Source organism: Canis lupus, chromosome 2 (assembly GCF_003254725.2).
Source record: "Canis lupus dingo isolate Sandy chromosome 2, ASM325472v2, whole genome shotgun sequence".
Taxonomy (NCBI): Eukaryota; Metazoa; Chordata; class Mammalia; order Carnivora; family Canidae; genus Canis; species Canis lupus.
In genome coordinates, this window is record NC_064244.1 from 80,503,566 (window position 1) to 80,520,469 (window position 16,904).

A 16,904-nucleotide genomic window follows, 5' to 3' on the forward strand; every position below is an offset into this window, starting at 1 on the left:
ATTTGGCTTTCTCTTCAACCAGGTGTCTAAGTGGCAGATGCAGACATTGACCTTTGTGAAGACCCTGACGGGCAAGACCAGCAGTATCTGATTTTTGTGGGCAAACCGCTGAAGGATGGGCGCACTCTCAGATGACAACAGCCAGAAAGAGTCCACCCTGCACTTGGTGCTGTCTGCAGAGTGGCACCATCAAACCTTCCCTCCGCCAGCTGGCCCAGAAACACAACTGCGACGAGGTATCTGCCGCAAGTGTTTTCCTTGCTTGCACCCCTGCTCTGTCAACTGCTTTAAGAAGCGGGGCCACACCAACCACCTGCATTCCAAGAAGAAGGTCAAATAAGGCCCCTCCGCTAGGTCTTCCTTTGCCTGCCGGGCAGCCTCCTGCCCAAGCCCCAAGGCCTTGGTACTTCAATAAAGATTCCCTTTCCTTACCGGGGGGTGGGGGGAACGACACAACCCAGAGATCAGTCACATCTTTTGCCCCTATTATAGAAGCTGAGTCATGGAAATGAACATTGGTGCTCTTTTCCACAACAGGTGAGGTAGTGAGATACAGCTGGCAGAAAATCTAAAGGCACACACATGGCTTTCTCACAAAAGACAGCTCTGCTTCTTTTACAAGCTCAGAACCAGGAAAATTAACCTCTGGAGAGTAAGGGTCACAACCTTTTAATTCTGTAGAATGTCAGAATTTCACAAATGCTCCAATTTTACCGGAGGATTTACTGGGTATCTGGATACATTTTCTACGACCAGTGCATCAGAAATAGTTGGCAAATATAATACATGGGTGTTAACGGATTGTGCCGTGTCTGTGCTTAATCCCCGAGACTGCGTTTTCTACCTGTGAATGAGGGTAATGACGCCTATTAAAGCATGGCTAAGAGGCAGAAAGCATCCAGAACACACTGTTAACAGAAGAGGAGACACTCAGCAAATGCTGCATCTAACTACCTGGCTATCACTTAGAAAACCACACACACAAAAATGACAGTTAACTTGGTCTGTCAAAACCGTTTCTTCAAACATCAGACATATTCTAATCCCTACACGAGAAAAGGATGGATTTAAAAAGGAGTTCTAGCTTACTCCCACATCTCATGCCTTCATTCTCCACCTCCTTCTTTTTTTTTTTTTTTTTTCTCCACCTCCTTCTAAAAACATTACCAAACACTACCGACATTAATGGAAACGAGGGCAGGGGCTGGGCAACGTACCTAAGACTGAGACACAAACAGAACAGGGCCCGAGGATGGGGATAACTTACAACTACTGACCACCATCTGTCTGTGTAAGCAAACTTCCTCGGGAATGCAACTGCACCGTTCGTTTCCATACTGTCATGCCACGAAAGGCTGCTTTGGTACTGCAGTGGCATACATGAGTCCTAGCAACAGAGACGGCATGGCCTGCAAACCCTAAAGTATTCATCGCCTAACTCTTTATGGAAAAAGTTTGCTGACCCCTGCTCTAACTCTAGTGCCTATCCTTTTTTGCAGTAATACTCTACCTTGAACTGAACTGATGGTTTTATCAGCCATTCTGTAATAATATATGAAACTTTTCAGAAAATCAAAGGCATACTTATTTTATTTAGTCAGGGAGCTATGCAGGCTATTATACCCCAGTGTACATATACCCTGAGTAATCACTGGTGCAGCGTACCAAATAAAACTTTAAGAGGCATTTGATAGAATTACACAGCTTTTCTCTTATGCCACATTATTAAATTTAGAAATGAACTAAAATTAGTTGTACACTCCTGACCTTGCATGGACTCTAAGCAAGATAAATTTCAGCAAAATCAGATTCTGAGATAATACCAGTCACTTTGGCTATTCTGGGCCCTAGATGTAGTCACTTTAGAGGCACGAGGTCTTTTTTATTTATTTTTTATTTTTTTTATTTTTTTATTTTACGAGGTCTTTTTTAAGAGTGTACTCATTACCCCATTTCCTTAACCTCCCTTGGACCCTCACAGCTACACGAATATGCCTCATCTCACTGCTACTCTGCCAACAGCACAATGTTGGCATCCTCCCTCCCACTACTCCTGCTTCCTGGGTTGAACACATCTATTCATGAGAATTATGTCCGGTTCCCTCAGAGCTGCAATGAGGTCTAGTTCAGAGAACACAAATTTTTTCCTATTTTTCTTGGTAGATTTAAGTAGTGAGATGTTTTTTCAAAGACATTCATACACAAATACACTGATGCAATGAATGGGGGCACTTAACAGGAACACAAATGAATGGCTTGGGGCTGTCAACTGATTCTGACATATAATTTAAATTTCCCTGATTTCAAATGAAGTTAGAGAAGAAAAGAAATAAAATAATCATTACTTGACTTCCAAGCTGACAGTATAAAAAAAATGACCCAGTTGGGCTTCATTCAAGTAACAAAAGAATATGACAAAGAAGAACAGAGTTCTTAGTTATCCTGCAGCCCACCCTTACTAGCAAGAGGTACATTTCATGACCCTCAGTGGACGCCTGAAACCACAAAGAGTACCGAATCCTCTAAATGCTGTGTCTTTTCCTGTGCACAAATACCTATGATTAAGCTACGTTTATCAGTAAAGCACAGTAAGAGAGAAGCAACAATCACTAATAATAAAACAGAACAATTATAATATTCTGTAATAAACATTATATGAATGCACTCTCTCTCAAAATATCTTACTGGACTGTATTCATCCTTCTCATGATGTGAGATGATAAAATGTTTACATAATAAGATGAAGTGAGGTGAATGACATAGGTTTTGTGACGTGGTATTAGGCTACTAGTGATCTTCTGATTTATCTGCTTCTGGAATACGTTTACCCACGGGAACATGAGATTGGATAAGGCGGGGGACTATGCACTAAGGCCTTCACTATTCACAACAAGAACTGAATGGGAGTCGGGAGCAGTTGTTCTTTCATTCTAAGGGATAAAAGGGCATCATCCTGCCTGTGACTAGTAATGTGACCAAAGCTGGCATTAGCATCACTGTACCTGCTCTGGCCCCATCTCTTAAGATTCCGATCCATCAGATTTGGGAGTAAAGCACAAGCACCTGCATTTTTAAAGCTTCTTATGTGATTTTAACATAGCCCCAGGTGAGAACCACAGCATCAGAGAAGCTGGAGCTGGAAAAGTGTCTGGCACTCAGTTTATCCACTGAGCCAGGGCAAGAACAGTAGGACGAAAGCAGACCTAGGACTGCAGGGTTCCATCTGTCCTGAGCTCTGTCTCTAATCCACTCATGCTCAAGTCTGGGTTTAAATTGGGGCTCACGTATTATGTCTCAGGATTGAGATTCCAGTCAGTCAGCCTGTAGAGCCAGCCTAACAGGCTCACCAAGCTGGGGATTCTGCTCAATCCTGGGGTCATCTACCTGCAGTTGCATTAATGATGCACTGTGGGCTAGTCTCAGAGTCTTCAGTAAAGTTTTTGAAGAGAAAGTTATTAAGTTAGGGACTTGTGTACTTTTGTAATGTTGAATCAACGGGTGAGGAAAACAGAAGAGAGAATGACCTACAGGACTGCAGCTGCTATCTCAAATATGAAACAAGGACATTATGTTAGAGCAGATGCCCACCTGATAGCGGGTCACCTGTCATTTGGGAACTCTGGATTCTCTAAAGCTTGCTCTTTAGGTAAAGGGTCATTACCTTATATCTTCTTCTATTTTTGCCTGAGCTTCAAGATCAAAAGGGTCAGCAGAAAAGAGACGAATCCTTTCTTGCTCTCTCCGGGCTCGGTCCTGCTGCTGCTCCACCAGGACCCTAGAAAATTTCTCTACAAAAATAAGGGGGAAAGTCTTGAGTACCACTCTATTTCCATTCTTTATTAGTACTTTTCCAGATCAAATAGTTTCTCAAGATACAACTGTAAAGAGATGCAGAAAGGATGCCTCAGAATTACTGTAAATGAGCAATTACATTCATTTGCTATTTTCTAAGGCAAGACTATGTCACCTAAATTCAGTATAAAGAAATAATTTGCAAAAATCATTTCTTCCTGTAAGAAGTCATCCCTCATATTGTTTCTACACAGAGATGCTAATAATTTGATTGAAATCAGTGGGGATAACTATCTGCGTAGCAGATAAATGGCTCCACTGCTCTCCCCAGCTGCCCCTATTAACCTGTTATCTGGAAATAAAACAGAGCACGACAACAGGGAATGTAGTCAATGGTACTGTAATGACAAATGGTAGCTGTGCTTATGGTGAGCACAGCATAAGGCAGAGACTTGATGAATCACCGTGTTGTATACCTGAAACTAGGGTAACATTGTGTATCAACTACATTTCAATTAAAAAAAACCAGAGCACTACAACCCTGTTTTTTCCTCTTCGAGTTTTCCTCCCTGTACAACACCCTCTGCCTTAAACCAGGTAAGTTAAATGCAAACTACTGCTAGCCTACCTACCTGACCTAATGAATTGGCAGCAAAGTGAGTAAACAGAAAATACTGCTTGCTACAAAGTGTACGTTACAAGAGCCACCTTAAATTTCTTAAATGAGGATGCATTTCAACGTATAAACTTAAGTATGCCATCATCAAGGTCTTTGGTGACTAGATATGAGCTACATAAGAAATTAAAGACACCAAGATAATGGTCATATGAACTATTAATACACACAAAACGAATGAATCTAGAACACATTAAATCGAGCAAAAGAAGCCTGATGTGAGAGAGAACATATCGTATGATTCCATTTACGTGCTGATCAAAACCACAAGTATCAGAATGGCAGTAGTCCATAAGGGGAAGAAACTGACTCGTTGCAGAGAATATACTGGAACTTCTGGAGTGAGAAAAATGTTCTGTATCTTGACTGGGGTGGTGGCTACAGGAGATGCCAAAACACAATGAACTGTATACTTAAAATCTGCATTTCTGTTAGGTAATTATTACGGTTTAAAAAATGGTCAACTGAAGAATGAGCTATTAAGTGTCTGTTACATTTTAAAATTTAATCAGTACAGTTTCATAAATCCAAGAGTAAAACTGAAGAAGTTTACAGAAAAAAAACTTTACTCATAAAGTTGATTAAAAGTAAACACTGTTTAATAGAAGAATGACTCAAAAACAGCTCCAGACTGTTGGCAACAACCCCACTACCATTACGCTTAGGGTGGGTGAGAATAAGGGGTTCCACTTTACCACACAGGCTGACAGCACTGAACATACTTTCTGCAACTAAAAGCATTTCACTTGGCTTCAACTGGCTTACTGGTGCTCTCTCAACCTGAGAGTCTAACTGAACAATATATCAGTACCTAGATTACGTGCTGTGAAAATAATTTGAGGAAAAAAAAAAAAGTCAATGGAGGAGGCTGGTCAAGCTGGATTTCAGAACTCTTTGCAGTTGTAAAATCCTATCACTACTGTCAAGCAACTCAGCCTTTTATGCCAGCACTAATTTACCTCTCAGAGAGCAACTGGTAGGTTCAAGAAATCCCATGACACAGTGGGTTGAACACACCAGTTGCTTGAGTTTCTCCACATGTGCGGCAACACAACTACTTCCCCTCAGGTCAGCTCCACAGTCTTCCACATTTATAAGCTTACCAAGGTCTCCACTGAGCAGAGCATCTGCCAGGGGTGGATTGCGTTCCTTCAGCAAGGACAGCTCATGGGGGTTGGCCAGCAACATGTCTCGGAGCAAGGCTGGATTGTCCAAGCCCTGAGGAGATGAAGCTATGTCTCCAGGAGATGAGTGGGACTGCTGTGCTCCTGGTGGCTGGCGCTGCCGGGAGCCTGATGAGCCAGGCACAGCTATACTACGGAAGTCTATTCGGGGTAAGTCTGTTGGGGAAAATCGGTTCAAAGTTTACTTCCAGTGACTCCATAAAAACAAGCATTTGAAGGGAACAGCAGAACATTTGCTGATACCTGGCATGTAGTACATGGTAACTGCAGACATCTGACCTCTCCCCTGCTCTCTCTCCTACGCTGACTGAATAAAAAGACTGTGGTCTGAGTGAACCCACAGGCAAGAACAGAGAAGGGGTGCCGACAATGGTAGTAACCCTAGATTTTTGGCTTAGACAGTATCCCAGGAGAGATGACACATTTTTACTTGTGTTTTTAAAACATCAAAGCTAGTCTCACTAAATGTAACCACATAAATCTGGATGTAACTGAGAAAAATCCCAGTCCACTTTGACATGTTTCAAAGAGCCTGCCCACCTTGGGTAAAGAATAGTATACAAACCAAGTGAACGGCATACATTTTAGATGTAAATTCTACCCGTCTCCACTAAACATATTCGTTCTTGGAATTTACACTTTCATCTCTGCATCACTGCTAACTCTTACACTCCCAGGGAGCTAGCAGGTATAATTGTTTTACAGGAGAGACAAACAGAAGAGAAGGAACATGCTCAGTTCTCAGTGCTGAGGTCACCAAAAGATAGAAGAAATTTAGAGGCTACAACTCCCGGGTTCTATAATCCAAGCTGAGCTGACCTTATTAAAATGAAATGAAAATAAAAGGGAGCCTCACACAAAGGACCCACATATTGTAGGATTCCATTTATATGAAATGTCCAGACTAGGAAAATAGCCAAAGTAGACTGATGGTTGCCTAGGGCCAGGAGGCTTGGAGGCAGAGCGGAAATGACTGCTAACAGGTACAGTTTCTTTTCAAGGTGATGAAAATATGCTACAGTTGATTGTAGTGATGGCTGCACAACTTGGAATATACTAAAAATCAACGAACTGTACCCTTTAAAATAGTGAACTGTAAGGTATACCAATTATATCTCAATAAAGCTGTTACTTAAAAAGGAGCTTTACCTTAGCAAAGAAAAAGTAGAGCAGAGCCAAAATGGGGTGCTAGAACTGAGTGCATCTCCATCTCCTCAATCCCCAAAAATGTATCTGATGGTCACCCCTGTCCCACATCTGAGGCCATCCCGAAGCTTATGAGACATCAATAGAAAGGAAGCTTTAAATTCCAGCGTCAGTTTCTGCCTCTTAGCATGGGTTCAACTAGTCACTTTCTTCAAACAGGCCTCAGCCGGCAGCTAGTGAACGTGTGTGCGTATGAGGGAGTTAATCTATACCAGCCAGCAAAACATACAGGCGGCCCCTTCTCTGTGGGTCAAGAAATTTTATCTCTAACCCTGCTACACTTATCTTGAGAGGCCATTCACTTCAGAATCATTTTGAGAAACTTGTTTACCTGATAGACGAGATCACCTCCCCTCCCCCACCTATTGGCTCTCATCCATATGGGACGGTACAGGGGAAAAAAAAAAAAGACAGTGAATCTCCAGAACTAACAGTTTCACTAAATTAACCAAAGGAAGATTTGGTTTTTGTTGACTGGCATGTTTGAATCACAATTCTTTCTAAAGTTTAACAGTAGCCCCAAGGGACTAATGTAACCGCGATCTGGGAAGAACAGTGCTTGATGGTCTCTTAGAGCCCCGGTTTCAGGCTGAATGGAAGCACTGTGTTCTGAGTTGGAGTGTGTCATCATCACCCAGACACCCATCAGCTGTTACCACAAACTATAAAACCAGCCAACCTAAAGACTAAACACTGTTTACAGAAATCTATATGAAGATAGCAAAAATGGAAACCAATTACATTTCATCACACAGTTCACCTCAGAGCCCTACCAACTTTCTACAGGTCATGAACCCCTCTGAGTATCTGGGAAAGCCACAGATCCTCTCCCCATTAAACGCTCACAGCCACGCAATTCTGCATATTATTTCAAGGACAAAACAACATTTTAAATTCCAATGCACAGATTCCAGGGTATAAACACCTATTCTGGATGGAACATCAAGACAGCCAACAGCTTCCTTTCACGTGATGAACACAGCTGATGGGGAAGGAACAGAATTTGGTGGTCCGGCTGCTTACTGCTCATAAAGCTCAGTATAATAGGAAAAGTACTATGTTTTAGTTCCCATGCCTTCACTTACTAGCTATGTAACACTGAAGACATTACATAAAATCAGAGCATCATCCGTTAGTGATAACAAATTATAAAGAGGACTCTCTTCCCCCACAACAGTAATGAGACCTGTGCTACGTGGGTGCAAGCGCCTGGTTGACTGCTCCACACAGGTCTGCTGGCTGAGGGCCAGACACAAAGTAGCAAAAGTCCGTGAGGAATCGCGGACAGAGGTGGCCTCCTAAGTCCTTCCCAAGGGCAAAATTATTATTGATAACAACAGAGGTGACCATTTATCAAGGGCATGCTGTGTGCTGCAGGTCACACACGCACTATTCTCACGTAAGGAAATGGACTCAGGGAAGTTAGCACATCCAAAGTTACATGGCAACCAAGGGGCGGTCAGAGCCTGTACCCTGCACTCTAAACCCAAAGCTAGTCCACAGCTCTGGCCCACCCTGTTAGGCTCTCTCCTGATGCTTGTGTCGGGGAGGTCTTACTTGGGAATTGCACCGGAGGTCGAGGGTCTGCATTCTCCTTCTGTCGTAAAATCACAACATCCCCATCTTTCAAGCCGTAGGAAGCCAGCGATCTGTGGTTGTCTGTGAGAGGTCTTTCAGCATAGACAATCTACAACCAGAAAAGATTGAATGGTATAAGGCACTAGGTGGCATGGCACAAAGGAGGAAGACTACATAGTGTCCCTTTTCATCAGATGTCAGTCCCAGCTCAAAACGCTCTGCCGGTTTCCCATCACACCTGCAATAAAAGCCCAAGTCCTTCCCGTTCTCTACCAGGCCCAAACAAAGTGGCCCCTGGGTCTCCCTGACTTCATCTCTGTACTGTAATTGCTGTTCCCCGAATAACATGATCAATTTCCCCCCTGAGACTGTTTCACTTGCTCTTCTACCTGAGGAATGTTTTTTTCCCCAGTCATCTCTTTTGAGTAGGCACTATGCCCTGAGATCAAGCGATGCATGCTTTGCCGGCGGAGCCAGCCCATCATTCTTTTTTAAGGTCTCTGATCAAACATTACCTTTTCAGAGCCCTTCACTCATCACTCTATTTAAAATGTACCCTCACCTTTCATATTACAATCTATTTCTTTATCATCTTTCTGCCCCACTAAAATGTAAGTTACTTGAGGACAGGACTTTGTTTTGTTTGCCATATCTCAAATGCCTTTTTTTCTTGTGATGAGAACGTCTAACATTCCCTCTCCTAGCAGTTTTCAAGTGTTGATACAATACTGTTAATTACAGGCACCAGGCTGTGCATGACATCCTGGTGTGTCCATTTTAATTTTTTTTAAGATTTATTATTTGACAGAGAGAGAGAGAGAGAGAGAGAGAGCAAGCACGCGAGTGCGCACACGTGCGAGCAAATGAGCTGGGGGAGGGGGAGAATCAGACTCCCCACTGAGCGGGGAGCCTGACACAGGACTTGATCCCACGACCATGAGATCATGACCTGAGCCGAAGGCAGACGCTTAACTGACTGAGCCACCTAGGCACCCCCCAGGGTGTCCACTTTTAAATCATCTTCCACACTGGTAAGTCTGCAAGTTTTCCAAATACCACCTGCTCTGCATCCTTCCTTCTCTTCTACCATTCCCCAGGTTTGGCCACTTATGAGTGGAAGACAAAAGTGGAAGAAACTCAGAAAAGAACTAAACACAGATGGCAAAATGCTCACGGATGTACTGATAAAAATGTTTTTATGATGTACAATCAAACATAGAAGAAAACCTGAGAGCATAAAAGCAGATGAAACACCATGCTGTGGAAAGCAAAGGAACAAAGGACATAGGGTAATTTTACCATGAAGAAACATAAAACCCACCCTGCATTATCACATACTCCAGAGGGACATTCAGAATAAACTCAGGCTTTGAAAGGTTTACTCCTAACGATTTGCTTTGCACCACGCCACATGCAAACTGAGGAGCCTGTGTCCTGTCCTGGCTCTGATGGAGCCGTGTCGCTCAGCTGGTCCAGGCTTTCCATTCCCCATTTTCAAGCACGCAGTTGGGGCTCGAGAATCACTACAGCTGTCCCTTTCAGGTCTTTCTGCTCCACTCCCATTTTACAGCATTTCCTCATGTGTCCTTAAAGCTTTCAGAGTAAGACTTCCTAACAAAGAACCTGAAAAATACAAGATATATACTGTGGAAAAATGACCTGTCATATATCAGCTTGCAGGTTTTGCACTGAAACAAGGAACAGAACTAACAGGAAACCGAGTTTCCAAAACCAAATACTTCTGGGGATGCACAAAAAAGTGATTTTGGAGCCTGCAGAGCTGACTGTATTTTATAAGTTCTACATAGACTAGAAAATGTATTGTTAGTTCTTAGCCTCAACCTGCAGAGTTGAAACATGTTACAATAGACTGCAACTGTCACTCCATCAATCCATTCACTCTCGTTCTCCCTTATTTAAGTACATATCACACAGTAAAAGTAAAACAGAATCAATACAGACTGCAATACAACCTGAGGGTCGTATCATAACTTGTGGGATTGTTGGGAAAACTACTATAAATCTGTGGTGACAAGTCTCACATGTTGAGGTGTGCAACAAGCAAGAAGAGGCATGCCAAGAGAAACGTCACACAGGCAGCTCTTACAACAAGGTGCCAACGACGCCGGAGCCACCACAATGAAGGTACCTGAGTGGTGCATGGCCCACTCCTTAATTGTCCAGGTTCAGAAACCCAACTATTGGTATATTTGGAGATAGTCAGTTGGCACATTCTAACTACTTACAAAAGAACATTTCTCTACAACAGGAAATCACACTCAAGACCATCAAAATGCTCCTCCTGTCCACCAGATCCCTGAATCTCTTCAGGCTGGAAATGCAACCTGGAGAGCCACGTTAAAACACTAACATTGTGTGCGCTTCTATCAGAATGGGTTCTCACGGTCTCCCACTTTATCCTACATCCTCTCATTTAAGTATCAATCATTTTAAGAGATGGGCCTTATTTGTCCCATTTAATGGGCAGGGAAACATACAGGGAGGTCAGTGATCTGAGACTACACAGCTATTAAAAATTAGGATTGGAACCACATCTGCCTGACTATAGAGCACATAATCTTCCTTAAGGACCACATACAACTTCCCCAAACCTAAGTCCTGGCAAATTAGCTGGTGACCTGAACAAGAGCTACTAAGCCATCCACTAAGGGCTTATACTCACCACCAGGGGGATGAAAACTTTGTCCACTGCTCAATGTCTCTATCCCCTGCTCTGAACGTGAGAAAGAACACTAGCAACTCCTCAACCTTTGGACTCCCCAGTTTATAGATGCACTACATCACTTCATGGTGTTAACAGTCCTTCCTCAGCAGACAAGATCTTTTTTTTTTTTTTTAAATGGAAGACAGCCTCATCTAACAACAAAAATTTAAGATTCAGACAATAACTACCACCACATATGAAATGTGGAATATTGCTATCAGCCCCATTTCCTAAGAATACTAGACTGGAGAATGTGGGTGATGAGCAAACATTCTTCACACTGACAAAGCAGCAGGCATATTCCATTTTAGTCCAAGGACACAAGTGAGATAAACAAAAGCTTAGCTGAAATTAAAACTGCCACAAAGAACTGATTTCTTTTTGTTAAAACAGGTGTAAAAGTCTAAGACAACTGCTTTATAGCTTAAGTCCTAGAATAAATCTAGATGATTTTCCAGCTTAATATATTAGACCAATGACTTCAAATTTCAAACAGTCAAAACAAAGTGAGTTTCAGTAATGGCATTTGTGATGCTTTCTACCATAACACCCAACTCAAAGACCACAAGGCTAAAAATTCTAGTTTTGCCAGATATGAGAACATTTAACAGGAAAAATGATATTGCTACAGTCTTAAGCTGCAAAACTGGCACACCTGCTAGTACTTATTCCAGAGGCGGCACCCTTGAGACTGAATTCTACTCTTAATCAACATTCAATAAGACTAATTAAAACAACTCCAAGACCTTTGAGCATGATGTCAAATGTTTCCTGGTCTCTGAATGGGTGCCTTCAATCAACAGAAATCATAATCCATTTTTAGCATTAAGGGCCACATATAGCCACAAAATCTTTGGACTCACATCTAGAGTGGCTACGTAAGGGCAGCCCGGGTGCTCAGCAGTTTAGCGCAGGCTTCAGCCCAGGGCGTGATCCTGGAGACCTGGGATCGAGTCCCACGTCGGGCTCTCTGCGTGGAGCCTGCTTCTCTCTCTGCCTGTGTCTCTGCCTCTCTCTCTCTCTCTGTCTCTCATGAATAAATAAATAAAGTCTTTAAAAAAAAAAAAAAACGGCTACATAATACTACCTAACATTAATTGAAAGCCTACTATATATGTCAAGTGATCTACACATATTATCGCATGCAAGAGCTTGACTTTTCCAACCCTTCTGAAAAACAATTTGATAATGGTCTCTAAAAGCCTTTCAAAAGACCAGGCAATTCCATATCAGAAATGGGACAAAGCCTTAAGTAAAGTATATAGATATCTATGGAAATGCTACTCATAACTGCCTACAGCTTTCCCCAATTTAAATGCCCAGCAATAGGGAAATTGCTAAATAAATTGTAGTACATCTGGGGATCCCTGGGTTGCTCAGTGGTTTGGTGCCTGCCTTTGGCCCAAGGTGCGATCCTGGAGTCCCGGGATCGAGTTCCGCATCAGGCTCCTGGCATGGAGCCTGCTTCTCCCTTGGCCTGTGTCTCTGCCTATCTCTCTCTATGTCTATCATGAATAAATAAATAAACCTTTAAAAAATTTTGTAGTACATCTATAGGATGCTATATATATGATATGGCCATTAAATTATAAATTTGAAAATGCTGACAACGTAGTGTTGACTGAACAAAGAAAGTTGAAACTGCTAGTACAGTTTAGGACATTGTGTTTAAAAGATACATATATAAAAGGAAGTAAGCTTAGAAAAAAATACACTAAAAAGTAAACTGCAGTTATTGGGGGGTTATGAGGTAGTAATTTATTCTCCTTCTTTTCCTTTCAATTACAAATTCTCTATAATGAATATGCAATAATTATCGGAAAAAAACTACATGAAAATTACCTGCAAAAACAAACAGGTCAAAACCAGCTACAATAGTAAATTTCAGTTTCCACTGATTTGAAATAGCATTTACAAACCACAAACCATGCTGTGTATAGAGCAGCTTTTCCAGGATCATACAGTTACTGCTATTATTTGGTATTTAAATATGCCTTTCATTTGAGAGTCCTTACACATTCTGCACACGTTTTTACCATATGCCACCTACAGGGGTAAATTATAATGATGTTTCAAAAATACAAAGACATTAATTTAAAGTGAAGCTAAGTTCTGATAATTCTTTGAAGTCTGCCCAGCCAAGTCTGCATCAAAGTATCAAACAGCGCTATGACTGGCTTCCAAGCCCACACTTGTATTAAGAGATGGAACATGCCCAGCTTTAATCACATGTATGAGTAGAGATAGTTTCTAGTCTAAATTTGTTATCATCACATTATAACTACTATAATCAGACTAGAGCTGTTAAAAATTAACGCCTTTCCCAAGTGCATACTTAAGCACAACTAATGCTGATGTGAAAGACTGAATTCTAAACCAGCGATCCTCAATGTGGGGCAGGCATGCAAAACAATTCTTTAAAGATGAAGGAACAGAAAAATACTAGAATTTTCACTTCCATTTATTTTAGTTCATCCTTCCTTAAATTCTATCCTACGGTTGGTTGTTCGTAATATACATATTACTTAGTGTGTGTTACATAACTGAGGCTTTCAGTTATATATATACATGTGCGTATATACAAGATACATATCACATTAGTTCATAAATTATATATATCACAAAGATGTATGTTCCAAAGCATCTTACTCAGAGGGATACGTGACCAACCGAAAAAGTTTGGAGATCAGTGGCTTGGACACATCGTGACAGGAAAGAATAGTCAGAAACGAAAGAAAGAAAGGAAAGAAAGGAAAGAGAGAAAGAAAAGAAAGAAAGGAAAAAAGAAAGAAAGAAATCCCTTTAAAAATGGAGGTGAAGGAATGAGAATGGCGGTGAATACGAGGAGTGAGGTAAAGAGACCAGAACTGTGAGAGGGAGAAGGAAAGATGAGTAATAGGGGAGAACCTAGGAGGTAAAGGGGTGGGAGGGGAGCCTCGAGTAAGTGATATATTTGTAGGTAATAACTATAATGATGCTTACTGTTATGATTTGGTGAACGGAAATGACTCAAGTGTCTAGGGTGGATCCTGTTCCTGCCCGATGGGCAAACAACTGAAAAGACAACCGACCACCAGACATCTTAAAATAGATACTGTGTTAGGTTACAATGGAGCTAAGGGAACAAACTTGAAACACAGGAGCTGTTTACACTCTATAATACAAAGTTCACAGTATTTGGAGCCCAGGTTTGTATATGCGAATTTGGCTTGGGAAGGAAGTAAAGGCCCAAAAGGTGACCTAAGGAATAAGGAAGAAATCTGGAGTTAGCCTAATTGTTCAGTTAGTGAGGAGTGAGGTAGTCCTCACGTCCTGAGCTGTCCTGAGCTGGTCGAGGACAGCGCCTGCCTTGACTATACAATGAACTGTCTTTTCCCTCTAACACTCTCTTCACTTAAATTTTTTTGTTACAGCCCCTCTCAAAAGGGGCAGGAACAGAGGCAATCTCTTCATCTTCTCCCAAGTCCTAATAACAGCAGAATCAACTTACATCCTAATTTTTTATTTCCCCCCCACCAGCTGGTGATTACAACCAGGGTAACACAACCACCAGAGGGAAGAAAACCACTGCAAAAGCCACCTCCAAATATTTGAGAGCGTGCCTCCCTACTTTAAACTGTCCTTTGCTAGCTCTCCACTTGAGGGATTCACTGTCAGGAACTGGTTCCTCAGTTTTTGTGGATTTGCCGTTAATAGAAAAAAAATGTGCAAAAAACCCCCAAAAAACCCTCTTCTTACCAATTTCGTTATAGTTTTCATCAGTCTATTTGAATGACACTCTAGACTCTGAAACAAATTCTTTCTTGATCCTCAGCTAGACTTATGCCAAGGTTCTAAAGCTCACAATAGTGTTGAGGAATCATACTCACTTCTGAACAAAAATATTGACGCCATCTGTTTACCATAACACAGGGCAGAACACGCTGCAGTTGGGCAATAGTTTTTGGAACTATTTCCTAACTGCGGTAGGGAATCAAGATTTACATTCTGGGGCCTTGGAGGACTTCTATGAGTTTCTTAATACGTTTAAGGCCGTGTCCTCTAGTGTCCACTTACCATCAAGTGGAGATCTGAACGTTTTTAGCGTGACGGCCAGAGTTATCGTCACCAATTCTGTTTGGTGACAGCCTCAGGGCATCCTGAGAATAAATTCACTTTGCTTATTTAAAATGTTAAGAGCAGCTGCACTTCCTTCCAGCGGGGCAGGGAAATGAAACAGGCAAATCGCACGGAGAAGATACTAGGCCATCTTTACAAAAAATGTCCTCGTAAAGCACTGAACTTTGAGCCCATCCAAACTCTGAATTGTGGCCTGAAGTAAAGAGGGATCCCGGCCTACCACCAGTGAAGAAACCGGAGAAACAAACAGCTTGAATTGAACTAATAATTGCCCTTCTTTTGGGCGGGGGGTGGGGGTGGGGTGGGGTAGGGGGAGGTAGAGGGGGAAATTGCTTTTTCTTTTTCTTATTTTCCTCTAAAGAATTTAACCAGAAACGCCATGTGGTTGGAAAATTAGAACAGGGCATTTCCAAATGCCTCAACACAAGGTAAGGCAACTCTCAAAACTTTTCCCTTCACTTCGAGTGCAAACCTCTGCGTTTAAAGGTAAATTGCGTTTGCTTAGGCAGGAGCTCGCGCTCTGTCTCCAAAAAAAAAAAGGAAGATGAAACCTCAACCTACCACGGTGATCCAAACTGGTATTTCTGGTTGGGGAAGCAGGATGCATGGATTCCTGCAAACCCCAAGCTGCTGCTTCGGTTCTGCGGGCGGTCCGTAACGCAGGCAGGGTCCCCGGCACCCCCGACACGGGATTGTTAGGGCAGAAAAGGGCCCAGGAGCCGGAGGGAGGGAGGGAGGGGCCGCCCCACCGTGCAGGCACCGCTCGGGCTGCAGCGGGTGCGCCTGCGGTCAGGGTCCGCGCTGGGCGTGCGTGTGTGTGGGGGCAGCAGCGCGTCCCAGCTCCCTCCGGGCGCGGGGGCGGGCCGGCGGAGGCGCCCCCAGGTCCCAGCAGCAGCAGCAGCAGCAGCAGCAGCAGCAGCGGGAGGGCGGGAGGGTCGGCCCCGGAGGGAGCCCCCCGCCCCCGCGCCCCCCGCCCGCGCCCCCCCGCCCGGCGTACCTGGCTCTCGGCCGCGGGGATGCCGGACTCGAGCTCGCACAGCGCGCGGAAGTTGTGCAGCTCGAAGTCGGCGTCGACCTGGAGGGAAAAGGTCACCTCGGAGAGGTCCCTCCGCACACAGTACACGGTGAGCAGCATGGCCCGGGCCCGACCCGGCTCGGCTCGGCCCGGCCTCGGCGCTGGGCTGCGGGGCGGCGGCGGGGCCTGGCTGGGGCTGCGCGCGGACGGCGCGGGCTGCTCGCTCGCCCGCCGGCGGCTTCCCTCCCTCACACGCGCTCAGTGACTCACTCCCTCCCGCCCTCACTCCCCGGCACGGCCGCCGCCGCCCGCCTGCGACTCCGTCTGCCTGCCTGCCTGCCGGCCTGCCTGCCTCCCACCGCTGCCGCCAAGCGCGCCCGCCGCCGGAGCCCCGCCCCGCCGCAACGCGGCTGCCGTAAAGCGCGCCCGGGCCGCTCTGCCGTGTCGCGACGCTGGGAAGGGGCGGGGCGGCGCGGGGGCGGCGCGGGGGCGGCGGGGAGCTGGGAGGAGGCGAGGCCTGGGAAGCGCGGCGTGGGGAGGGAAATCCCGCGGGCGACCCGGCCGCCGACCCCACGGTCGCACTCGTCCAACCGAGAGGCGTGTGTTTAT

General features: G+C 44.1%; 1 protein-coding gene across 7 annotated transcripts in view; it reads right to left on the bottom strand.

Annotated features, from left to right (window-relative positions):
* DDI2 (DNA damage inducible 1 homolog 2) overlaps positions 1–16,611 on the bottom strand; it is a 42,210-nt gene extending 25,599 nt beyond the window's left edge. Inside the window, exons 1-5 of one of the 7 annotated variants that reach the window (XM_049106950.1) lie at positions 16,278–16,410; positions 14,144–14,215; positions 8,416–8,545; positions 5,572–5,808; positions 3,662–3,788 (exon numbers count right to left, since the gene is read on the bottom strand). In XM_049106950.1, the coding sequence (XP_048962907.1) occupies positions 3,662–3,788; positions 5,572–5,656 (212 nt within the window). In that variant the 5' untranslated portion in view covers positions 5,657–5,808; positions 8,416–8,545; positions 14,144–14,215; positions 16,278–16,410. Of the gene's footprint in view, positions 1–3,661; positions 3,789–5,571; positions 5,809–8,415; positions 8,546–9,757; positions 10,060–14,143; positions 14,216–16,277 lie in introns of all 7 variants that reach the window. The other 6 variants (XM_049106948.1, XM_035712945.2, XM_025446869.3 and 3 more) reach the window with 6 other exon arrangements.
* Between the last annotated feature and the right edge of the window lie 293 nt (positions 16,612–16,904).